This window comes from Micrasema longulum, unplaced genomic scaffold (assembly GCF_059751315.1).
Source record: "Micrasema longulum isolate JH-2025_06_02 unplaced genomic scaffold, ASM5975131v1 h1tg000271l, whole genome shotgun sequence".
NCBI lineage: Eukaryota > Metazoa > Arthropoda > Insecta > Trichoptera > Brachycentridae > Micrasema > Micrasema longulum.
In genome coordinates this window covers 297,810-325,479 of record NW_028277475.1, presented here as the reverse complement: position 1 = coordinate 325,479, position 27,670 = coordinate 297,810, and the positions used below count along the sequence as shown (strand labels likewise).

General features: G+C 34.1%; 1 protein-coding gene across 1 annotated transcript in view; it reads right to left on the bottom strand.

The window, feature by feature from the left end:
- Positions 1-775: 775 nt before the first annotated feature.
- The window catches only part of LOC148282996 (1-acyl-sn-glycerol-3-phosphate acyltransferase alpha-like), a 62,112-nt gene continuing 35,217 nt past the window's right edge, over positions 776-27,670 (bottom strand). The window contains exons 2-7 of the mRNA XM_088224180.1: positions 24,569-24,663; positions 23,693-23,781; positions 13,521-13,654; positions 8,702-8,883; positions 7,088-7,253; positions 776-2,252 (exon numbers count right to left, since the gene is read on the bottom strand). Of these exons, the coding sequence (XP_088080306.1) occupies positions 2,074-2,252; positions 7,088-7,253; positions 8,702-8,883; positions 13,521-13,654; positions 23,693-23,781; positions 24,569-24,658 (840 nt within the window). The 5' untranslated portion in view covers positions 24,659-24,663 and the 3' untranslated portion in view covers positions 776-2,073. The remainder of the gene's footprint in view (positions 2,253-7,087; positions 7,254-8,701; positions 8,884-13,520; positions 13,655-23,692; positions 23,782-24,568; positions 24,664-27,670) is intronic.

The window sequence follows — 27,670 nt, the reverse complement described above, 5'->3', positions numbered from 1 at the left end:
ATATAATGTGCCCATAAGTTTATGGACATATGTATATAAAAATTATTATAAAATAAAGTGGAAAGACACAATGGTAAGAGTATATAGTAGACTCGGTGGGAGTGGAAGCGGAAGACAGGTGTTTATAATTGAATTTGATTCAGTGATCGTATGAAGTACAGAAGACAATTTACTATCAAAGAAATTAAGACTGATTTGTTTGTTGGCATACCTCAAAATACTAGGCATAGGGGAATGAAAATCATAGTTAGTTCTATCGTAATCGGTATGGAAGAGTAAGTTTTGTCTGAGGTTTCTAGTTGGGATATTTAATTTTATTGAGCTCAGTAGTTCAGGCGCATCAAAGAGTGAGTTGAGAATTTTAAATAAGACTAGAAGGTTGGATTTATTTCGACGGTCTTGAAGAGAAGATATATTTAAGCTAGTTTCTAACTCATTATACGTATATAAATATTACTTACGATTTTAATCAACCAAAAATACAGCTGCAGTATCCGAAAAACTATTATTATTTTTGGTAAAAATAGCAATAATTAAAAGCTAATGGTTCTCAGTCCCTATAACGAATTTATTTCATTAAAAGATTTTCGTAAAAAAAAACAGGTTAGGCGGCCGTAGTATTACCGACGATATGTAAGAATTTAACTGTACCTGATATAAAAAAGAATTGGAATTCAAGAACTCGAAATCATCTGAGTCATCGAGTTTTATTCGCTCATAGTTTATGTGAATTGTTATAATTACAAAATAAATATTAAATATTTTAAAAACAATATTTTTTTACTATCATGAATTACCCAACCTAAAAAATAAGCCAAGTGATAAATTTAAATTTTCGGATTTGCGAAGTGTTCGGTTGCTGAAAAACTTTGAGAAACCCTTTAATACTCCAATGATGCATTACAAATGAATTTGTATCTTTTACAGCTTAAAATACTATACTATGATTAATTCAATTGATTATTTACATGCATCAATTTGTTTGAATTTTCTTCGATGAAATTAATATTTTTTTACAGATTTATTACAACTTTTGTCAATTTATGAAAATGTCATAATTACATGGGCTTTATAGCTTATACCAATGAGGAAATTTATTGCTACAGGAAATTGGATGTACAAAATGATTTCTTATGAGCCTGACGACACACTTGACGAGTGGCATGGAAGAAGGGAGAAAAGGGGGCAGAGACGTAGTGTGGCAATACTATTCTTCACGCACGTCATACTCCTCGTCGTGCCCACCGCTCCCTATTTTGTCGGTTTTTGAGCGCGAGTCAAAGGACCGGCAATATGACCGCGAGTGGCAGGCCACATAATCGCGCGGTCGCAGTACGCATCGAGCGCTCGCACAAGACGCACGCGTCATTTTTGAATGATGTATATTTCTTTGTATGACATCGATATAATTGGCTATACTAAAAATGCATAGCGCGCACGCTGCCACAGTTTCATCGTCCGTGGTATGGCACAGGCAAATGACAAGTGCGGAGCGTCGCTTGGTTACGCGATTAGAGCAGTGTGTGGGCAGAGAGGGCAACATCGGCGGCCTCCGTGGTGTAGTGGTCAAGACGCTTGACTCACGCACGGAAGGTTCCGGGTTCGATTCCCGGTGAGAACACAAAAATTAAAATGTGATTTTTCTCAAGCCTGGGTGCTCTGTGATGTAATTCACCACTGTAATTAGGCCTCCTGGCCTGTTGTGGTGCAAAAAAAAATGTAAAATGTAAAAAAAAACATCAGGCGAGAGGGTGGCAGCTCGAGGAGAAAAGTGATGAGCAGCGCAAGGAGCATAGTGTGGCGGGGCTATTTCGCGGGGTAAAAATCAAAGGATTTAATTGTACGGAAAAATGTATAAAAAAAATATAAAAATAAACTACTTTGAACTATATCACAAATTCTTCCTAATCAACCAATGATATAGTGGTATGCGATATGACATACTAGTAGATATGTGAAGTCAAATACTCGCGTAAAATAATTTCATATGAAGTCATTGTTTAGTTCATTATTGATTTATGGAAGTTTTTAAAAGTAAATTATCTTATCCACGCAGAGTTCACAGTGTTTCGATCAAGAATTCTGCTTGTAAGTTCTGATGTTATTGTTTGACACCATTTGCAAGACTTCAGATGTCGTCGCTGCGTATGTTTCCTGCATTGTGGCATAACACTTGTCTACTATTTGGGGAAGATCAGCTTTAGTCAGTCCTGCCGTCGGAATTGGTGGAAGAATCGTCATGATGAAGTGCCCTGGAAATAAAAATTCAGATTGTAATACTTATGACAACCGAATGCAAAGCCGGGACAAGCATTTGTTATGTGCCGATGTAGTAGCACACAGAGAGTGATTTATTCGAAGTCCACCAGATCAATTGACATGACACGAAGATGCTGTATATTAATTTATTATTTAAAAGACATTACAAAAAGCCATTATACTGTTACACTTGAAAGCAACCCTATATATTAAAACTAAGTATTACGTCAGAGTGACGTAGTAACCACGTGAGATAACATTTCTAATTCCTTTCCAAAGGACTGTGTATGGATTTACATAATGCAAGAGGGGTAGGTTTGATACAAAAAAAAGCTACATTTATTTTTCCCACGCCACATCCTGAGATTCACGCAAAAGTATATTTCTCACGCATTGAAGCATATGATTTTCAGGTGCATACTATTAACGACCCTTTTCAATAAAAATACATGATTTTTGCATTGCGTAAGATGTTAATATTGGTCCCAGGGGGCTTTACCAGATGGTTAAGTGCCAAATGCATCGGAGCTCTGAGTATCTTACATCCTGTGGAGTATGTAATTTCTACCACCAGCTAACTAAATACAATACGTACTATGTAAGTACATAACACATTATCGACGAATAAAAGTGTGATGTGTTATTTAGAGTGCATACAGCAAAATGGAAAGCAAATATATTTTTATACGATTTTCAGAGTAGTTATCAAATCTAAAACGCTCATCCGGGGTGTTCTGGTTCTATTTTATACACGTAACTGTATTCGTCATTCGCCTGGACACAGGTAGTACTAACTTAATTTGGAGAAAACATAATTCTGTAACACTTCCCTTGCTCTGCCAAAAAGATCCTAACGAACGTGTGTTGTAGCCATTACACACGCAAAATTGAGAGATTTTAAATCGAAAAAGTATTTATAGGCAATCGCTTCAATTATTTAAAGTTGAAGTCAAAAGTGATATATTTAAATCTAATTGCTAAAAACATGAAAAAAACATTAGATGCTCGCAGCGCGAGCGAGAGGCCCGCCCCTGACGAAACTCAGAGAGCTACGGACTACGGATGTCTGGGAGTGTTGTGTACTGGCTTTTGATCATTGTCCTGCGTGACGCGTGAAATTGTCTTACTCGCTCGCGAATATACTTGTAGCATTGAGAGTGAGATGTAAAAAGTGTGTGAGACATTCGTTGTTCTATACTCTTTTACCAAAGTGATTATTTACAATCACGCGATAACAAATAATCAGTTCTTTTAATCTTATTCGTAATTGATTTGGTTTTAAAAAGTTGTTAATTTTATCTGTATTATTAACGTTGACGAGTATTATTTAATTAGACTTGATAACTATTTCCTTCATCAAACATTATGAATGAAAAAAAGAATTTCAAATGCAATCCTTTATTTACAATGCGTAAATACTCCAAGATAATGTTTTTATTTTCAAAACTAAAATTTAAAAAACATTTTTATGAATATGAAGCATGCAAGTAAAAATAAAGATTTTTATTGAGTAGCCGAATTATTGGTGAAATTAACAAAATGACGATATTTTGAAATTTTGAAATTTGATTATTTTTTTTTTACATTTTCTGTAATTATTATAATATTTAAAAACGGATTTACCCGCTAAGCCTCTATTTAAAGTCTTGTCAGCAGGTGGGAAAGATGGGATATGGAAGGAGATTATGAAAAATACGCAACAACACCCAGACCAATCGAGAAAAAAATATTTCTTGAATTTTTTTCTTGCAACTGGCGGGAATCGAACCCGCGACGCCAGTTTTACAGTTGGCCGTCTAACCAACTGCGCCACGGCGCCTGTCTGTTTTAAATTAAACATAATGTTGTGTCCCGTTCAACGATGGAGTGTCCCGTTCTGAGGGAAATATTTTGCATTCTTTTGAAACATGCTCTAAGTACGTATCAAACGAAATTTCATTTTAACATTTATCCTTTAAAAACTTACAAATAATGTGTCCGTTTTTTTTCAAATTTAAACATGAGCGCCAAAAATAAGTCTTATAAAAGAAAGTAAAGTAAATTACTTTATAGGGCACCTAGAACGCAATAAAACTTAGTCATTTATGAAATCAAAAGCAAACTACCTTTAAAACTTTACATAGTATATACTCGCTAATTGAATCGATTATATTTTACGGAGTGCGCGTCTGGGGTCTCACCTAATTTATGATAGTCAGATAAGACTGTTAACGGGGATTGTACCAGATAGCATAATTTGTGAGGCGAAACACATGGGCGAATGTGTATATTTTAAATTATGTAATGTCTTACCGGTAAAACAAATTTGTGACTACAAATTGATTGTAGATCACTTTGTTGATCCGGAATATAAAAAAAGAGTTTCCCACACTCACAATACTAGATTAAAAACTAAGGGTTCCTGGTCGTTCTCCGAATTACAAATTACTTCGAAGAACGAACATTAAATTGCGTCATTCCAAGGTTGTTCAATGATCTCCCTCAAACCATCATTAACGTGAAAGTGCTTCAGTTGAAAAAAAATAACTGAAGAAATATCTTCTAAATACTCTATAGTGTCTGTTGAACGATAATAAATAAATATGTAAAACAATAGGTTGGGGAAAAGGTAATTTCGTATTTTTCGCTTAATTTCAATGCTTTATTAAACGGTGTTACAATCATCCGATTTAAGTCAAAAATGCACCGTTCTGTTTGATAACTTGTTGTCAATGATAATTCCACTTCATAATGCCCCTTCTTAGAAGCCCTTGTCCCTAGTGGCAAAAACTCGGACAACTAATTTTTACAGGCCTCTGTAGAGGCCAAATTTGTACCCTCAAGTGCGTTATCCATAGACAGGAACAGGTGGTAGTCACTTGGTGCCAGGTCTGGACTATAGGTTGGATGCATAAGAACTTCCCATCCGAGCTCCCGGAGCTTCTGGCGCGTCATCAAAGATGTGTGCGGCCTGGCGTTGTCCTGATGAAACACGATTCCTCTCCTATTCACCAATCCTGGTCGCTTCTGTTCGATCACTAGCTTCAAACGGTCGACTTTTTCACAGTAGAGGGCAGAAATGAGCGTTCGGCCATAGGGGAGCAACTCATAGTAGAGTATGTCCTGCCAATCTCACCAAACACACAGCAACACCTTCCCGGCCGTCAGTCCTGGCTTGGCCACGGTCTGGGCCGCTTTGTTGGCTTTTGACCACAATCTCTGTCGCTTGACACTGTCGTAAGTGATCCACTTTTTATAACTAGTCACCATCCGCTTCAGAAATGGGTCAATTTTGTTGCGATTCAGCAGCGATTCGCAAATGGAAATTCGGTCCATGAGGTTTTTTTGCGTCAGCTCGCGTGGCACCCAAACATCAAGCTTTTTTTTAAAATCCAGCCTTCTGCAAATGGTTCGAAACGGTTTTATCATCAATATTCAGCTCCTGGACGATGCTACGACTGCTATCATGATGGCCTATCTCGATATTTTCCATGATTTTATCGACATTTTCGACGACAAGCCTACCAGAGCGTGGTGCATCATTCACCTTGATATCATCATCAGGCACTTGTAATGCATTCATAACCATACATTCACACACCTATATACATATATATTCGCACATACATATTTTTATTATATTTTATACATACATATACATATATATTAAGTTTATACACATCATTGATACTTTATACATTATTACATTTTACATTAAAAAATACATATTAATCATATGTGTCCTATAAATGGTTAAAACAATTGTTTTATAGAAAACTTCGCGGGAATCAAACCCGGGACCTCGAGCGTGGTAGGCGAACGCGCCAAAACGCTCGTACAGAATTCTGGTTCTATTGCACACACAGAACTGTATACTTCACCCGCCCGGACACGAACAAATTACGTCATAAGTATTTTACTGTTCGCCTACTATGCTCGAGGTCCTAGGTTTGATTTCTGGCAGGGTGGACGTAAAATATTGGACGTAAAGTGTAAGACTGATCACTTTGTCTTTTTGCAACAAACGATTGAAAAACTATGCATTTGCTGCACCGAGATGCATTGTCCCATACACCATCAGGGCCCCGATTGCACAAAGAAGTCAACAGAGTTATCTATTTATTTATTTATTAACGGACATTGTCCATTAGGGTAGGCCGATATTTTTTTTCCGAATTTTGAAATAAAGGTGACCTGAAAAGTTGCCCTTTGGATTACTCGGAATGCATAAAATATTTGATACTACTTTTGGCTCTCAACCAGAGCTTGAAGTTTTCAAAATAGTCAAATTTTCGCGCTAAACCGGCTGTCATTTCGTATTTAAGTAAGAAAATCAGTCCATTTAAATTTTATAATGTGCACTGAACCTTATTAATTAAGCATTTAAGGGCGTGAGTTGCACTTTGTTTTGTAATAAATGGGTAGAATTGTTTTAATGAGCCATTGTTTTCGTCAATATTAGCCAGGCGCTCAACGGAATCAGTTCCGCGGAGTGTAAAATTATTGCGTTTCGGTAGTTCTAAAACGCATTTGAATTTGTAATGTGATTAAGTTATATCTTTACTAACAAAAAAATAATTTTATTGATATTGATAATTAACAAAATATTCAGACAGTTATAAATTTCAAACCTCGGTTGAGGGCCAAAAGTAGTATGTTAAAATAATTTTTACGTTCAATGTGATCCAAAATGCAACTTTTCAGACCCCTTTAACTTTGATGTCTAAAAGAATTAGAAACTTCATACAACATCGGCCTACCCTATTGTCCGTGTAAACAATTTATAGGGTTTAAATATTACAATAAAATAATAGTAATTAATATGGAGACGAGGATGATAATCTGTCACCTTTTGAAAACCTCGATTTCCTTGCATCGAGGAAGTAATATTTTGATACGACGACTGGTTGTATGGGACAGCCAGCGTCCAGTGCCGCGTGGAAAGCTCCTTTCTTAAATGGTAACAGTTTGTCTCCGCTATTCCGCGTTCCCTCGGGGAACAACAGGATCTTTGCCTGCAAAATAAATGACAAATTAATCCAAATAATGAAAGTGAGTAAAGCCCATATGCACACCCACAGAAGAGGAATACCTCTCAACAGAGAAGGGCCAACATAATGAGTATCAGAAAAACTGTACTAAAAGTCACTTAGATTTTAAAAGATACAAAGCATAAATACACGCGAACGAAAAATAGGTCGTCTGGAAAATAACTTATTAAAGTACCTAAATTCCTAATCCTAAGTAAAAAATCACTCATCATCTAATGGAAATAATACGATAGATCATGAACCCATTGGAGCAATTATAGTCCTTAAAATGTAGCTTGATTAGAACGACAGCTGTCAAACTAATTGTATTAGTGATGGGAAATTACTGATCACTGATCAAATCAATTTTATCAGTCATTTCATGCAATCATGAAACTCTGTTTCCGAAAATTTATATAAGAAACGAAAAAACAAGCCTATTATAGTGTGTTTAACATAATTGTTCACCAAAAAATGAGACATTTATACTTTTTTCATGAACAACATCAAACGGATAATTTTTTTATTCATTGATCAATTTGTCCCATTTCTAACGTTTTTACAAAATGATATAACCTTGTAAGAACGTCGTTAATAATTAGGTTCATTTTAGTTTTTTTTAGTTTTAAAGCTAATTTTATATATATATGTTTCAAGCATTGTAATAAAAAAAATAATTAACACGCCAGATACAAATGATTTTTCGTGTGTCAATATAAATAACTCCTTTGACGTTACTACACAGTTATGTCGTCACTTTTTCAGACAACTGTCATTCTAATCATGTTACATTTTAAGGACTATAGTGGTAAATTTCATTCATAATAGCGTGTTGAATACCCACTGACTCGACAGAAATTCCTGCCTCAATACAGGGTTACCCAGTGAGGCAGGTAACTAAAAAATAAACTATTTTTTGTAAAAAATAATATATTTATTGTGTATGCAGATAATTGGTAGAATTCTACATTAAAATTTTGTACGGTATCCAAAATAAAACACTTTTATTGGATTTAATTCTACTTTAAGAAATATATATATTTATATGTGACGCGGTTCGTCTTGTTAGGACATAAAAACTTAAAAAAACATTGACAACTGTCACTTTGATGTGTGTAAGTAAATTAATACAATTACCGATAAAAATATCACAAGTCATTCTTACTGGTAAAATTGTAACTCTTTATGTTAATGATTAAATAATTTATGAAAGTAATTGCATAAAACAATACATGAACTCATTTTGTTTTTAATCGCAAAATTCAAGTCAAAACAAATATATTTTTAGAATTTTTTTTTCAGAGAGAAAAAAACATAAGAAAATTAAACTAACAAAATGTAACTAACATAGTATACAGAACACCCGAGTTAGAGAAAAATCTAATTTGAATAATAATGTCACTTGTAGAAGTGTAATAACAATGGCGCCTTACCTTCCTAGAGCTGATTGCCTTTACTGTCTGGTTGAGAGTCTCCTGAGCCTGCTGGGCGCGCTTTCTGTCGATGAAGATCGTACCCCACATCCAACAAGCGAGGCCAAAAGGCCACAGGTAGAACAGGGCGCGTTTGCTTATCACTGAGGCCTCCTTCATCAGAGGCCACAGAATGGCCAACGCTGAAAATAAAAAAGGTTATTTATCTGTCTTGGCTGATGATTTATTAAGAAACGCATTTCAAAAATAAACATTTACGTAATTAAAAACGCAAATTTAAAAAACAGATTAGCTTGGTCACAGGGATTCAAAGGCCTGTGATCACTTTTAAAAATTCAACAATGTTTAAGTATGTCCAAATGCTTGCAGACTGGCTGGATTTCCTCCCTAGGGAGTTGTTCATATTTAAATTTATTTCAACAGAGAGAAAAAACATTTTTAAGGAGGGAATATGGAAGTCTGGGGATTTTCAGGGCTTATGACCTGTCATTTCCCCTCTCTGTTGAAATAAATTCAAATATGAACAACTCCCTAGGGAGGAAATCCAGCCAGTCTGCAAGCATTTGGACATACTCAAACATTGTTGAATTAACTACCTGGTAAAAGAAGAAGTATAAAAATTGGAAAATTGTTTTCAGGCGTTGCCTAGTAGGTGATTTGGTTGAGCCGGATGAATCTCACCCACACGATAAAGGTTTCAGCTCTTTTACGTCACAAAAGTCAACAGATGGAAGAGTTGAGGAAATGTGGGTGTTCAAACATGGGCAGAATGATGAATTTTACACAGTGTGTAAAGTGACCACTTAAACCAGCCAATGCCCTGGTCATAAGCCCTGTAAATGCCTAGACTTCCATATTCCCTTCTCAAAAATGTTTTCCCTCTCTGTTGAAATAAATTTAAACTTTTAAAAATGGTTGCAACCGTCTGTTATTAGTCTAGGCGTATACAGAGCTTATGACCTGTCATTGGCTGGTATTGGATATACAGATCTGGTGGCTACAGTTTTGTAATAATTTCGGCGAATAGATCTTGTCCAATGAAGAAATCTCTTCCCTCTTTCTCAAATCCAATGAAATGCGTATTATGTACTTCTGGATTACCATCTTTCAGCACAAAGATGCTAACGCTACCAGATTACTGAGAGCTCCTTCGGGCAGTTTTTCTCGTTCAGCAACGAGCATTTTTCGGGTATGTGTTCACCGCCAAGGAGACTTATGTCCTCAGATGCGGAGAGCGGTATGTGGGGGGCAAGTTATCATTGGCTGGTTTAAGTGGCCGCTTTACACACTGTGTCATGTTCATAATTCTGTCTATGTTTAAACATCCCCATTTTCTCAATTCTTCCATCTATTGTCTTACTTAAAATCTCCATCTTAGATCAGGCTGAGCCATGTTTGATGGAGACTATCATAAACAGAGAACACTTCGTTTTCATTTTATATAAATTAGTTTTATATAGATTCCCTGTTATTAAATATGTATACTAATTTTATGCAATAAATTTATAAAATAAAAAATACAAAATTGACTGAAAAAAATAGATCTAAATAACTCCCCAGGGGAGAAATCCAGGCTGTCTTCATGCTTAAAGCATTGTTGATTAAAAAAATAGTACTTGAAAAATCTTTGGATACCTCCCTTTGGATATTTACAGTCAATAGAATTAACTAACTTTCACATGTGAACCTATTACTGATTCATTCAAATGAATTTAGTAATCTAATGCCATGGAATGAAGAATAGTCCAAAATAAGCGTAGAATCATATTTGAATACATCGGACTGTGTCCAATAATTCCCCCACTTAGACACACTTTGGCTGCGCGCATATTTGAAGTCTGCGCATAATATTGCCTGATCGCGAAGAATATAACCAAAACACAAATGTAAGGTAAAAAAAAAACAATTTGTTAATTTTTATAAAATTTTATTGTTTACTCGGAAACATTGATCGACACAACAGAGTAGATAAGTAAAGGGTCATTTAATAAGAGTAATTGAATTAATGAACTTTGAACTTAAAATATAAAACAAATTTTATTTGACATAAAACGGATATTCTATATCATGTCAAATAATATTTTATGCTTTAAAGATAATGTCGGTCAAATGTCCACTACGGTGTTGTTTAATCCGAGGTTCAATTTTCATTATTTCTCTTATTATATGAGCAAAGTAGGGTAAACAAAATACTACCCAGGCAACACTAACGAAATTTCCATTTTGTTTCTTCGAGAATCTGACAGATGGAAAAATAATTCAATTTTTAAGTGATTTATTTGCTTTTTAAACATTCGTTTGTTAATTACACATGAAATGTGATTGCATCCTGTTTCTTTAAGATCCTAGCAGTATTTCTACACTTTAAAAAGACACAACACGGCATGGTTAAATTCGAATCAGGAGTTGCGTACTGAGAGACGTCTACAAAGAAACTAATGGGTCAAAACGTAAACCTACTCATTTATGAGTAGTTGAGTCCCCTTCTGTTTGATGTGCGTATGCGGTTTCTGGACTATTCTTAATTCTATGTCTATTGCATTAGATAATTTTCGTTCGAATGAATCATCTTTAGCAATAAGTACATAAAATATTATAGTTTAAATTACACATAGCTATAAACATAATCAAATGTACAAAAGAATAAAAGCATTACATTAAAATTAATCATCTTTATCATTCCATGTCCGCTCCCTGGGAGCATATGGTGTCCACGAAGAACCTCCAGGCATCTCTGTCGGCTGCCAGCTCCTGTGCATGTCAAGTCAGGTTCGCTGACGAGCAGTCAGCAGTGGACGTCCAGGACGTCGAGAAACTGATGCCTTGTAAAGTAGGCGAGCGTGGTTAAGGCTCTCAGGAGGCATGCGCAGTACTTGGCCAAGCCAACCGTATCGCCTCCGCTTGATGACAGCTGTCACCGGAGTTTGTTACGTCCGTTCTCTTATTATAAAAATTAATAGAAAACAAAAACAGTTTATAAGGTATTAAGCAATAAAACAAAACATGAAAAGGAAATTAAGAAGAAAAGTTACTGAAGAAGTTATAAATAATTGAATGAGGAACTTCAGTCCTACGGTAAATTGAATACAAAAAAGTTTTTTGAAAATGTACGAAAAAAAAAATTCAAATAAAAAAGAAAACGAACTACTTTGAACGACGTCACTAGTTTATATGAATCAACATATGATAAGAGAGCTGTGAAAGATATCCGGTTTACTTACCGTGAACGGACCAATCGTCAGAACTAACAGATAATAAACAGAACCTCTGACGTCACATGCAAGTAATTTCAGAAATACGAAACTTAAAAAAATCATAGCGCTGATAATACGATATATATTTTTTTAAATTGGCTTAGTTCAATAGTTTATTAACAATTTTTTTTTAAACCACTGATCTTTCTGCAATTTTTGGTAACAAAAGTCTACGATGTATGCAAAAAAGGCGATTTTCTAATGAATGTTGATAAATCGAAAGTGATGGTTTTTGAAAGGAGTGAAAATATAACTAAATGTGAGATCAGTGTGAACGGAGATATTTAGAATCAGGTAGAATAATTAGTGTATTTGGGAAGTATGTTTACTAGGGATAGAAAGACTGAGAAACATATTGAAAGGGGGGTGAGTGCCGGGAAAAGGGTGAACGGTACACTGAAATTGGCAAGCAAATGTTTGTCACAGGAGGCAAAACCAGCTAACAAGGAGTTTTAGCGCCAGTTCTTTAAGTATGGGAGCGAAGTATGGAATTGAAAAATAGTTATAAAAGTAGATTAGATGTTGTCGAAATGCGATCCTTCAGGCGAATGTGTGGTAAAACGATTTATGAAAGGTGCACAAATGTCGAGAACCGCGAACTATGTAAGGCTGAGACAAGCATTATCGACAGAATCAAGAAAGGGGTGCTGCGTTGTTTTGGACATGTAGAGCGAATGGACAGCGAAAGAACGGCTGAAAGGATCTACGATATGAACGTCGATGGATGCAGAAAACAAGGAAGATCTAAAAAAACGTGGCACGATCAAGTCCATCAAATACAGGTAAACGCCGGGGTTCTGTTTCGAAAGACACCGGCATAAAATGAACACAAAAATAATGGAAGATATTAGGTTAGGTTCCGTGTCAAAATTCTAAGAACAATCTAACATGTTTATTTAATACATATCCTAAAAATATTCATAATAACTTATAAATATGTTTAATAAATACAGTTTAAATTATTTTACAAAATAAATAATAAATTTTTGATAAAAATAATGATTTTTTCATAATAAATACTAACTCACTAGATCGTCGGTACTAAATTAAATACTTTTAAAAAAAATAATCCAATTTCATTTGATTTGATTGTTTTTGCTTCCTTTCTTACAAAATCATAGCATAAATAACAAATATTTTTTTAATTTTAAAAATAATAAAATAAAATATAAAATCATACCTTTTTATTTTTTAAAAAAACAAAACGTAAACTAACTTGGAAACAATTTCACACTCACAATAGGCCGCTCGCGTACGTGGTAATAGAATAAAACAACGTGTAAAAGTGTCTCTGCTTTTAGAATCGCGGCGCCTACTGTCAACCGGCGTAATTGTAATCGGCGTCAATCGAACCGGCGCAAAACGACGTTTACCTGTACTTGAAGACGGACATGTCAGAAGGAATAATCGGCGTGCGCGCATGAGGAGATGAATGAATGAAGAGGAAGCGAGGTCTGTATGCAAAGACAGAACGATGTGGCGTTCTATCTTCTCTGCTCTCTGTTTGGACTTGGAACCTGGAAAATTTCACTGCCTCATCCCTATCGATGTGCAAATATACTCACAAACGAGATCTATGGAGCTCTGGTGGTTGAGAAGGACTATGTTTCCTGTCGAGTTGTCGATGTTGTGTTCTCCGCGAACTTCCCAGGTCAGTCCTATGAGTTTGCCGCACAGAGTGCACAGGTACGCTGGTATTCTGGAATCAACAGAGTTCTCAATTAGTCATTCCTGTTCGATTTATGGAATACATTCCTTACATTTACAGGACAGCGTCCCCAATAACCCACCACGGCGGCGAAGGAGCAGCCCAGCTTGACCCCCGACTGATACACGCCTCTCATCCCTACTCGTTAGTGTAGTAGTAGATAAACCTTCTAAAAAGTCGCGTGGACGACAAAATGGAGCGGCTTTGTCACTGAATTATCAGAATAATCTCTGACGAATATGCCTACAGAAGAGCGCAAGACCGTTCCAGATGCAGGAAGACTGTCCACAGATGAACCATGCCTGGAGTCAGGCGTGATCACCGTCCTCAGACATGCGGCACGGATTGAAGAGAGATGTATCATGCGGGGTCCTAACTCCTAACCAAAGAACTAAAACTTGAAAAAAATTGAAGTAAAATGGAAACAATATAAGAACATCAGAACAATATTATATACAACATTATAAAACGAGACAAGGACGGTCGAGATTAATTAACAAGGGACTAAAATAATATAATAAACTACCAGATAAAACTTAACAAAAAACTTAGACAACCTTTGCAAAAGATGTTAAAAATATTATCGTTAACAATAGAATACAAATTTTCAAAAGAAACATTTTTTTGTTAAATGAATGTAATCTATAAATAAATAAATCAATTTTAATTAAAAATAAAATACAAACCAATACTTCCCTAAAAAAATTACTTCTAAACGATCGGTACCTATTTTTTTACACAGTAAAATTAGCTACAAGTTAGCTAATCTTTTTAGTAACATTTTTTTTATTAGTTTGTCGTTAATCGTGGTGATCTGAGATGGGTGTTCATTTAAAAATAACTTTTTAAAATAACTTTTAAAATAAATTCACCGCACTCCATTAAATTCTGAAATAGGGAATTGCGTAAGTGTGTTGGTTCACATAGGGCGGTCGCCTAGTACTGGAATTCAGAAGTCCGCGTATGCGCAAATTGAGATATTTAGTGGCTTTTTTTTAGTAATTAAAAAAGAAAATAAAAAACATAAAAACATACCTTATTTTTAAAGGGCAACAGAATATATCGTAGGAAAAATAGTTAAAATCTTTAGTTTGAATCCAGCATAGTGCGTGTTTTTTGAAAGAAGGAAAATATAAAATAAAATATTATCAGTAAAAAAAGTATTAAACATTTTTAGGACAATAGATATACATGTCTCTGTGATAGCCTCGTTTTAAAATGTGATATTTCTAGCACACGATTCCTTCCTAGACTTGATCTATTTGAATTACTAGTAAATAAATTTTGGTTCATGCATATATATATTTTACACATTGAAAACAATATATTTGTCTTATTTCCAAAAGTTGAGCTTCTTGGAACAATTGGAAAGAGGGAAAAATGCGATTTTAGTGAAGCATTATTTTTAAGATCAATTTTTGAACAGATTCTAATGGTTTGCTATTTATTTATTTACGCTTTATTAATTTAGTTCATAACATCTTAAGAACTAATATAAACTTTTAATAATATTACAACATTTTATCAAAATTTCTCAATAAAAAAAAAATTCAAATTAATTTGAAATATTTCAATTTTTTTTATCTATTTATTTCTTCAGGTAACTTCAACAGCTTCAATCCCTTCAACCCCAGCTTCAATCCCTTGTACAATGAGTTTTGAGATTCTGTTTTTCTCCTCATAGTTAATATATTTTTTTATCCCTTGTTTTATATGTATGACATTGTTGTTTAAATTTTATTGTTGTTTTTATTTTGTTCATCACCTTAATTATTTTATGCATAAAAATTGCTAGATTATATTTAATTTGCTGCTTTACTGTGAGCAAGCCAATTTCTTTGTGCATTATTTCTACATTAGAATAAATATTTCTTTTGAGTATAATCCTCATCGCCTTATTTTGAAGAATTTTTAAATATTTAATTTCTCCTTGATAACATAAAAAAAAGAATGGAAGAACAATACTTTATGTGGACATATGATTGTTTTATATATAAGAACACTACTTTTTTATATCTATTACATTTCATAATCTTCTTATAAATGATTTTTTTTTGTTACATATTGAGAATGTGTTTTGAAATTAAAATATTTACCTAAGTAAACCCCGAGATACTTTGTTTCGTTCACAGAATTTATGTTTAAATTATCAATATTAATATTGTATTCCTGGGGTATAATTTTTTTCCCAATATTTACGTATTTTGTTTTTGAGATATTTTATTTTAATTTATTCACTTTTAACAATTTTGATATATTTCCTAAATCGTAATTAATCTTAATTATCACTGTATCATAATTATATCCTGATATATGGTTGTTAAAAGCTCCCCATCATCCCATCATTCCATAGGAAAGCGATGACTGTACAAGTGCATAATATACCATTTTAATAGTATTTAGCTGGGCGTAAATACTTAATCGTTTGAACACATAGGTCAAATATCTCAGTTTATTAATAATTACTTCAAGATGATTAGTCCATTAAGGTTGACAGTCAATAATTACTCCTGGGTATTTTATGCATCTTTCAGACTTCATTTTAAAATTAATATTTCACTTCCACCCTACTTGGAAATCGAACCCAGGACCTCAAGAATGGTAAGCGAACACGTAAACCTCTGCACAACGAGGCTGACTTATCTCCACTCGATTTCCTCTGTCATAATTTTTACCTGAGAGCAGCCATCGAGTCCAAAACACTCGTCCAGGGTTCTGGTTCTATCTCACACACATGACTGTATTCTTCATCCGCCCGGAGACGGAGAGAAGTTTTATTTTACACATTATTAATCTGCTTGGATACATATTATGTTTACTGTTTACGATTTATGTAACATAAACAATATTTATTATATTGAATACATATTTTATGGGTCAATCGTCAATATTTGAGGCCGGTTTATAAAAAACATTGATAATATGTTTTGGTAGTGGTCATAGTTCAACGTTTGTTATTGGTTAAAAATGACACCTTCATTGGAAAATTACAATGCTTGATGGGAAAAGTGTAAATTGTTTGAATAAGGTATATAAATGCTAAAAACAAACTGCACATACTGTTTTTGTTAATATAATAATAGTTTATTATATGCAATATACGATGTTAACATTAGAGATGCAAGGCGGTAAAATTACCGCGGTATTTTTAATTACGGGAATTTCACCAGATTTTGGTAATATACGGTATTTTTCGGTAAGAAACGAATTTGACGTGCTAATTTTAATTTTTCAAAGATATTACAAATACGAGTAGCTTTGTTTTATGGCACTTTACATGACTGCAAAACCAGGTTTAGATCCATCGGGTGGTTGTCGAGATTTATTATAAGTATGGGACGTTCAAGGTCATTCGGTATGTACTTTTTTTACTTTTTTTAAAATAAAAAATGTTATTATGTTTTGAAACTTAACATGATCGGTAGACATAGGGTCCTTAGTAAAACCTCAAATTTGTGTCCTCGAACGACCACCGCTCATGCCGGGATTTTGAAAAAATGGTGTTTAAAATCAGTTTTTTGTGCATAATTACGTCCCTGTAGATTTTATAGAAAAAAAAAAAATAAAAGTCTGAGAAAATAAAATTGACTTAAAAATCGTAATATTTTTTTCTTTGGACCAATATTTTCCAAGATACGCGTTTGAACATCAAATACATTTTATCAAAATAGCGGAAAAGCGGTATTAACACTAACTTTTTACTGATTATTTGATGGTTGACCTACGAAAAGTCATCATCGTCATCATCATTTCATGTCCGCTACCTAGTTGAGTTGAGTTTCGGATTCAATTTCCAGTGAGAAAACAATAATTTACGCATTTTTTAAACATTTACCCCAATTTTAAGCCCACTAATAAAATAGTAACTAATAATCGCTGAATTAGGTAACTAAATTTGAGCAAAAAATAGTTGCAGGTGACAAAAACGTTTCGATATTAAGTGATGTGCTGACATTCCATTTAATAAAATAGAAACCATGAAATTATAAAGAGAAATTACATAATTTTAATTCATCAACTTTGAAAATTACCGGGAATCACTTTTTGCTAATACTAACCAATCAACGTATGAATTATATACGACCGAAGGATAAGAGAGCAGGGGCGGTTTTAGCTCTAACAGCGCCCTGGGCGGGATTTCTACAGCGCCCCCTATCTTCCACCCCTTTAAACCCATACGAAAAAAGGCCATTTATTAAAAAAATACTAATAATTTTTTACTTTTCCAGCCTTTCTCATCAACGAACTCTTTTATTTAAATACTTAAGTTTATGTTTTCCGCAATTTCGTTTTCGATTGACAATGATGTCAATGTTGTCAATCTAGATTAAAATATTGTCGATCGTAGATAAGTTTTTATCAGTTTAAGTTTAGAAAAACTAATTTCCCAACAAGCAACCGTTACAGGTAAAGTGATCAATATTCGCAACGCTATCCATAAATTTAGATGTAGTTCTTGTAAGTTACGGTCTTTGATAAAATTCAAAACAGTGACAGGATTAACCACATTCTGATCAGGCAAAAATTATTTCAGACTTACGAGTTTATCACACAACATACAACCATCTATATCGGATTTAGAATGTACTGTTAATTTCAATTGGAAATTTCCACAGAGTTTGAGAAGGTCTGGTTTTTCTGATTTTTTTTATATTGAACAGAAAAAACCAAGATTTCGAGTACTTATTTAACTTTTCAAATCTTTCATTGAGTGAAATTCAGGTAGTGTCCAAAAGGCTGTAGAAAAATTCGACTTCAAATTTCTTTTTTGGAGAAGTTATAGGCTCATCGTGGACCACTATAACGAGTTTGTCGCTAGATTTAGGAAATTTACGAGTAAGTTGGACTGGCTTGATGAGCGAGAGGATAAAATGGGGCGCCTGCAGCGACCCTTTATATCTGGCGCCCTGGGCAGTCGCCCAACCCCGCCCTACCCTAACGCCGCTACTGGATAAGGGTATTCATAATAATAAACAAACTAACAGGCAACAGTCGGCTATCGTCGCAGGAAGTGTATTGGTTTCTATTTTGGAAGTAGCTCACCATTAATATCAATATACCATCTGAGAAACCGATCTCATACAGCTTATTTAATAAGACATCATGGTCGACAGTATCAAAGACCTTGGTGAAGTCATTGTATGAACAGTCTACCTGATGTCCTGCATCCAGAGCTTCCGTGATGTAGTTCGTGAAAACCATTAGATTGGTCTCAACCGAGCAGCCTTTCCTAAATCCATGTTGTTCATCAATAATCAATGTCTCTACTCGGGAAGTGATGATTCTACATATGATAGTTTCAAATACCTTCGCTAGTGCAGAAAGAACAGCTACAGGTCTGTAATTTTCTACTGATGACTTAGATCCTTGACTTTTGACGTCTTCCATGTTTCTGAGAAGACCTCCGTATTAAAAGAAAGTCTTTACAAAAAACAGAGTGGTTTTTTGATCAGTTCCACACAACTTTTTAGGAAGAATGTCGGAATAAAATCTGGACCGAGAGAATGAGTATAACTTAATGTTTTACTAGTGCCGGCCACGTCTTTCTCATAGATATTTTGAACATCAATAAACTGTGCACCGGTCTGTGAACATTGCTTAGCAATATTGACATTCAGAAGCGGAGGTTCATTGCTATAAACTGTTTTAAACTGACGTGCAAACTCCTCGGCTATGTTTGCACCCCGAACCAATTTTTCACCCCATGTCATGGAGTCAACATTCCCGCCATCCGCCTTTTGTGACCTTATGTAGTCTCAAAAGGTATTTGGATCTGGAAGAATGTTGCTTTCCATGTTGGAAATGAGCTCCCAGAACGCCAATCGAATACTACGTCTTACGACAGATCTGTAACACCCAAACATCTCGTAATCACAGCGACAGCCAGAAGCTTTCCACTTTTTTTTATAGAAATGCTTAGTCTGTATGTCTCTAACAATATCCCCAGAAAACCACTTCAAATACCGCCTCCCACAGTAGCCTGAAATTTATTATTCTAAATCCATTTCATATATTTTTATCGGTATTTGTAGTATGTGATATTTCCCTATTTACGCTCTGCAGCATTTTAAATTACCGGCGACGGCAAATTGTATTAAATTTTTAAGTTTTAATAGATGATAGCAAAAAGATCAAAGAACAATGTAATAATAAACGAATCTCAGAAAGATATCACGGTATATTTGCAAATTAGATAACAGAATATCTGTATAATTGAATAATGTAGAGCTTAAATCTTTTGACACACATAGATACGAGACAGATATAAGACATTATAAATAACAAAATTGCTGACAATTTTCAATATCGAATTTTATCAAACTTTATCGTAATTAATGAGAATTCTTATTATTGAAGACGGGGGTCAGTACTAAATAAGCTCCTGACGTCACTGCAACCTACGGAGATCTATTGTGACGGGTCCCCGTAAATTAATTCTCGCCCGAGCCCAGGTCTTCGAAGAGCCGGGCTCTAGAATGCAGGGCGAGTGCTTTTTTATTATTATTATTGTGGATAATTTATATGGCGTTATTTTCGTGAAAATCAACTCAAGGGCGCTGTGCAATAAATGTCCCAACACGTCTTGCAGCTACATAGCGCATAGACGGTTGGGATTTTAGTTCCTAGTTTCCAATTAAAGTATAATTATATAACAGAAAGGAGCTAGATTACAGCACGTCTTGGAGCTACAAATCGCATAGACGATATGAAATCCAGCCCCCATTTACATTATTTAAAAATTGAATTTGGGCGTTTACAAATGAGAGCTGGATCACAACATATCCTGCAACCACAGAGCGCACAGACTGTTGGAATTCTCGACACTATTTATGAATTTTAAGTTTCAAATAATTTGATAGTATTAACATACACACGGAAGCTAGTTTAACGAATGTATTGCAGCTACAAAGCGAATTGACGTACGACATTATAGAAATTTAACAATTATTCTACGTTCAGCTCTCTGGCAACCTCCCTATTCCTCGGATGAAATGCTGTAGAGGAGATAGAACACTGCAAAACACCGAAATACCATGGAGTCACCCTTGATGGAACGCTAACGTATATGGAGCACTGCATGCAAACTCAGCAAAAGGTATGTACAAGAAACAATATAATACGTAAACTCACGGGGACCCTATGGGGTGCAACGTCGTGAGTACTTAGAACTTGGGCGTGAGGCTTGTGTGTACCAGCAGCGGAATTAGAATTCCCGGTGTGGCAAAAATCTGCCAACTCCAAACAGGTGGACATAGCAGTCAACGAAACGGCACGAATAGTAGCAGGATGCTTCAAGCCAACACCGACTGATAAACTATACCCAATCATCGGAATCGCTCCACCTCACATTTAAAGAAGGATAGCCGCAGAAGCAGAGAGGTACAGACAAACCCACGATCCTAAACAGGTCCCCTAAACCACTACTAAAGGCCTCGCGTCTAAGATCTAGAAACAGTTTTATCAAAGCCACCTCCCCTATTGAATCCTCACAACTATGGAGAGAGAAATTGTGGCAACAGGATTTTGGAGCGAGATCATGGATGAATCTACATGAGAGTATCCACATTGTCATGAGTATACAAACTGATATCCAGATATAAAAAAATCGATCATAAAATGTATACATTGGCTGGACACGAGGACACTGCGGAATAATTGGCAATAAAAGACCTGACGAAAAGGCTCGGGAAGCAATTCTCAAAAAGACAGTTCCCGATTTTGCTGACTTTCCAATAAAGTTTGCCAAGAGAAAAATAGGAAGCAGAATTTTACAACTCTGTAATGATCGGTATTTAACAAAACCCACAGGAAAGGTAAAAAAAACGTTTTTTCCATCAATTTACCATGATTTTGAATTCAGGAAACTGCAGCATGCAGGATACGAACTTGCACAAATCTTGACAGGACATGGCGGATTCATGAGTTACTTGCACAGATCAAAAATATCTGAGATCAACACTTGCTCATGCGATGATGTTTCTGTCCAAGATGTCTCCCATCTGTTGATGCATTGCCTCTTTTTAGTTTACAGAGAATGCAACTGGAGGCGCGATGCAGAAGCCGAAATGAGGATTTACACAATGTTCATGTAGTAACTTGTCAAGAGAGGTAACATTATACATGATAGATACAATAAAGGCAATAAAAGGTATCAATGATAGCAGGATTCCAAATACCGAACACTCTTCAAGTGGATCGGAAGGTCTGTTGACGAATAATAACAATCCGCCTTCTCCTGACGAGTTGTCTGTGGTTTCCTCGTCACTGGAGCAAATGCGGAGAAGCTCCTAAAACAGGCCACAACCGAAACGTCCCACCCGATCCTTTCATATTATACCAACTAAAAAGTTTCTCGTACATTACAAGCAAGGTAAAAACATAATGCTACTCACATATTAAAAATAAAAAAAATATCCAAGGAGGTGAACATCTACCCTACTCTCTAAAGGTCGCCCCTAACTCGATGTAAAATAATCTCCAAAGGTAGGGGTACCTCTCTGGTGATGATATCTCGTGTGACTGCTGCGCAAGCTATGATGACAGACACCTACTGACATGCCTTCTCATGAGAGAAGGCTGCTTTCATGGGGACCTAATTGTGGCGGGTGACGAGGCGACATACGTCGCCGCATATTGGAGTGACAGAATTTTTTTTTTTAATTTGAAAAATTTATTTATAAACCCTTACGGATTATTACATTCATTTTACAAAAATGGTATAAACTTTTTTCATTCATACTCTGTTGTTCAAAATAATATTTTTTACATCTTTTATTTTATTTATTTATTTATTTACTTAAGTTAGTTAATATTACATTGTATATTAACTAATATATTTACAATTATAACAAATACTTATTAAATATTTCTTACATAACTACATTATTACAATAAACTTTACATTTTTTTTTTTAATCCGTAAGTTTTCTTTCATTCTTCATACTTTCAGGCATCTCATCATACAGTTTTAACCCTTTATACATTAAGCTATTTTGTGATTTTGTTTTTTTCTTAAGTGGTAGTCTTATCCTATTTCTATTTCTTGTCCTATATTTATGTACATTTCTATTTAATATAATTTCACTTATAAAATACTTTGGCATGAGATTATTAAACACTTTATATATAAATACAAATACATTATACAATAGTCTTTTCTTTATTCCTATCCAGTTCAATTGTTTTCTCATTTTTTCAACACTATTATTTTTGAAAAGTTTGTCTTTTGTTTAGTTTTGTCTGGTAGTTTATTGTATAATTTTGGTCTCTGGTTCATTAGTATTGATTGTTCTTGTCTTATTTTAAATAGTTGTATATGGTATTTGTCTGATATTCTCGTATTATGTCCATGTTGACTACAATTTTGTACAAGTTTTAGTTCTTCGTATTCAATTACATTAGTGGCTAATATATGAATAAATTTTAATGATTCTAGTTGAAAAAGTTCAGTTATATTTAATTGCTTAGTTTGTTTAAAAAGTTCTCTAGTTGCAGTTAGATAGGGAAGGTCATATACTAACTTTAATATTTTATTTTGTTGTCTTTGTAGTCTGTTTATGTCATTTTGATATCCTGTTCCCCATAGTAGTTGCATATAACATATTTAAGTTTTTACATAGGCTTCATACATTAGATTTTTTTCCGTTTTTGGAACAATTTTTTTGATTAAAAAAAAAACACTCGATAATGTCGCCACTTTGCGAATCAAATTGTTGATATGAATTATCCATGTCAATTGTCTGTCTATTGTTAGTCCTAAGTATTTAACATGTTCAATTTCAGTAAGTCGTTCATTATTTATGTAAGCATCTACTTTGTGACATTTTTTTCTAGATGGATAATATTGCATTTTTTTCATAAAGTGTAAGTTTGTGTTTGTCCATTTAGTCAAAATAATTAGGTCTTTGTTTTTGTCATTGTTTGTTAATACGTCTGTTTGATTTTTATAGAATAGTCCAATGTCGTCGGCCGAATCCAGCCGGACGTAAGTATTGTGATATTATTGCTAATATAAATATTTTCACTTACAGTGCATTTGTGTAACTTCTCGGCCTTAAAAACATTAGCGGGAGAACAACGGTCGCGTTGAATAAACTTGACACAATGAAGAACACAAACTATAAAGAAAAGAAAAAACAAGTTATTTATTAAAAAAAACACAGAGTTGAGAAGAAGGAAAAAGAAAATGGCAGAAGTTTTCACATTTTGGAAATTGGAGATGAAAAATATATTCTTACGCGCGGTAAAAATTAGAGCATCGAATTTTACGGCAAAGTTTCTTGAAAATGTATGAAAAAATTATTTTTTTTACTTTGGTACTGAGGGGGGTAAATATTTAAATTAAGTAGGTGCCTAGGTACTTTTTATGGTTGAATTCCAAAACATTTTTTTTTTAAATACTGAATTGTTTTTGCAAATGTCAAACTCGGCTTTTCTAACAACAGGGGTGCATAGGATTGCGATTTTCATAAAACATATAATAAACTGTTGATATTATTTAAGTACTACCAAAAATCTAGTGAAAAGGAATAAATGGGTAGAAATTATAAGGAAATGATATATCTGGTAGAGATCCACAAAAAAGTATGCTGTTTGTAAACATTCAAATACAAACTTTTTTTACATGCAAAAAAAACCATCTTCCCAATTTTTTAGTATACGCATTCTCGTCTAATGCAACCCTGGTAAGTCGATAAATAAAAAAAATATACTCTTAAGTTATTTTGAGGTTAATCTACAAACATGTGCAGCGCAAAGCTCATTATTATGCAAAAAGCCGCACGTAAGTCGGTTTAGCCGTTTAGGAGTTAAGGGACATCACACGCACTGCAGAATTATAAATGTATATATATATATATAGATATTAACACAATTATAAAATTAATAAAAAATATAATTACCTACCTTCATGTAATATCGAGCAGCCGAACTTATGTTGTAAAGAATTATTACAAACATCATAAAACAGGCAAACAGTATACTATAAAGCGCCATTTTGTCTGAAACAAATAAAAAAAATATTAAAAACAAATCTTGATTGAAAATTATCCAATCGTCCTTTCTCGATTTGCATCCAATGGTGAATAGAGCACTGAATTTTTACTCCAATTTCAGCGAATCTTGATCATTTACGACACATAGAAGGAAAGCTAATGACGAAAGTCATCGTTATCCTACGAGGGCAGGTGAGGCTTTCAGACTCCCCAAAACAAGAATCCGGGCAACTCAAAACAATCTGTATCATAGGACTTAAAACGTTTAATGAATTGCCAAAAGAGATTAGGGATGCTGGGTCTATAGTATCGTTTCTTGAGATGGCGATGACTCTTAAAATACTGTGGCAAATAATCCCTTTGCGCGCGGTGATGTAACATCGTGTTACCACCAGTAAAAGACGGCATACATAATAAATTTTTCCCTTGAAATTGTACAGTGACAAATCATTAATGTATAACATATATAATATTGGACCTAAAATAGATCCTTGTGGTACTCCAAAATTTACTGTTTGCAAAAGGCTTCTTTTTTCATTTACATATGTATACTGCTTCCGATTTGCTAAGTATGATTTTAATAGTTTACATTCTTTAAATTTTACTACTATGTCTACAGTATTCTACAGTATTCTATAGCTAAGCGAATTGTACCTGCAGAGATTTACGAACAAAAAAGTAATAATGATCTCCTGTACAAAACAATCAAAACTCTGCCTGTTCGAGGACTACCTGTGGCTTTGCATCATTTTGGAACAATTTAATAGTAATACATTCAAGTTTCCTCTCAAACATGACCATAATACACGCTTCACGTCTAATGATGGCTTAGTAGTACCAAAAGTATGTAATAAATATGGAAATAGAACTCTCAAATATTTAGTACCTAGAATTTTTAATTTATTACCAAAAGAACTTAAATTTAACTCACATTGTAACAAGAGCAAAATAAGAGAGTGGCTACTCGATCAAGAGTTTATAAATGAATAGTAGCTTAGGTGTAAATATTTTAATTTTTCATAATTTTTTTTGTATTTAAAAAATAAATTTATATATTATTATTTGTATAAACATGTTTATTCTGATCTTTCCGGCTGTTACTTTTTATCTGTTATTCATTGTTTTTACAAATGTAAATAATATTATTAAGTTAGTATAAATATAATCTTCACCAACAAGCTACAAAAAGTGGCTTGGTGGGATTTTAGTTTTGAAATTTTTGTTAAAATGCGAAATTGTAAAAATGTTATTAAATAAATAAAAAAATGTCATTTCATTTTTTTATCATGGTCTCAACATGAACCGTATCAAAAGCTTTTTTGAAATCTAAGATTACTCCCGTGATTGGAATCCCAGTATCCATGTTTGTTTGAATTAAATTTATTAAATTTACTAAGGCTGTTCCGGTTCCTTTTTTTTCCTGAAAGCCATGTTGATTGAAAGTTAGTATATTAAGATTTTTAACATGATCCATTAATCTCTTATGAATGGTTCTGAATTGGTCTGTAATGGCTATGATCTGTTTTATCACCTCCTTTATATATTGGGGTGATTCTTGCTATTTTTTTATTTTTAGCCCTGTGAAAGCAAAATAAATTAAAAAAACATAAACACGCCGCTTATATTACGCGCTCCCCCATCACTCTCATCAACTGACTGAAGACTGGATCTGTTTTACACAACACCCGCTACAGACGAGCGTCCTTGTCTTCCTTGTTATGAGTTTTATCTTCGTGCTGTCTCTTATACAGATATGTTGCCGAATTAGCGGACATTCATTCTTCGCGTAGCAACGATAAATATTTTTCGTATTGCATCCAGCATAGTTATACAAATTTTACTTTCTAAATCCGGTGTAAAAATGTCTATTTGAAGATTACAAAAAATATGAGTTCATAATTTTAAAAAATAAGAGAAATATATCAAGTCTTGTGTCCTATGTCGACTAGTTCAGCAACCTATTAAGCCCAAAAAAAGAAAACCATTGTTCAGAAATTCGCTCTATTCCTAGCATCACCCTATTCAAGACGAAAACCTAGCATCGACCTATTCAAAATCTAGCATCCTAGTCAAGACCTATCAACCAATCAAACAACAATTAAAAAAAAAAAAAAAAACTTTTCAATATAGCCTTAAAAAATCAATTGTTTTTGCAATGTACGGATCTGAAAAGAGACTACAAGACCTTTAAAACAGATTCGGGTAAGTAGGTGGGACTTTCAATGTACGAAGAAAAGTCATCAAGTTTCTTCTTCACAATTGAAAGTGATAATAATTTAATTGAAATGGAATTTAAAAGGAATGTAAGAATTATGTAAATATTGAAGTCACGCGATCGTCACAATCCAAATAACACTCATCTTGTATGGGCAATTCTTATATAACGTGGGTCTATATCGTGTAAAAACATAATATATCGCACGTCCGCTCAAATAATCATAACTCGCAAAATACATTTTATACTAAGCTTTTAAAAAAGGAAGTGGAAAAGGCCAAATATTTACCGAATTAGTGTGTCACTCAAATGAAAAATAATTAATCAATTAATAGTGCGTTACTTTCAACTCACGAAACAGAGCCCGGCCCATATTACCAAATATTGCATTTTCGTCTATCATTTGGAATCCACAATACATTACTTATACTGACAGGCTGGAGAAAGTACAACACAAATTTTTAAAACATTAGAATTTCCGATGCTCTCTTATATTTCCAAATTATGGCTTATCTCCACGTTTTCACAAACTTATTAACCTTGAAAAAAGGAGAATATTAATAGACCTCACTTTCCTATACAAAATTATTAACAGTCTTACTGATTCGTCCCAGCTCCTAAATAAAATTCAAATTAACTGTCCATCACGTGCCCTACGAAATCATCCAACCTTTCGAATACCTAGCGTCAATACGAACTATTGTCAGAATTCGTTTTTACATAGATCGTGTTCCACTTTTAACAGCTTTTTTTAACCATATCTATCATACAGGATTACAATTATTTAAAAATAGTGTA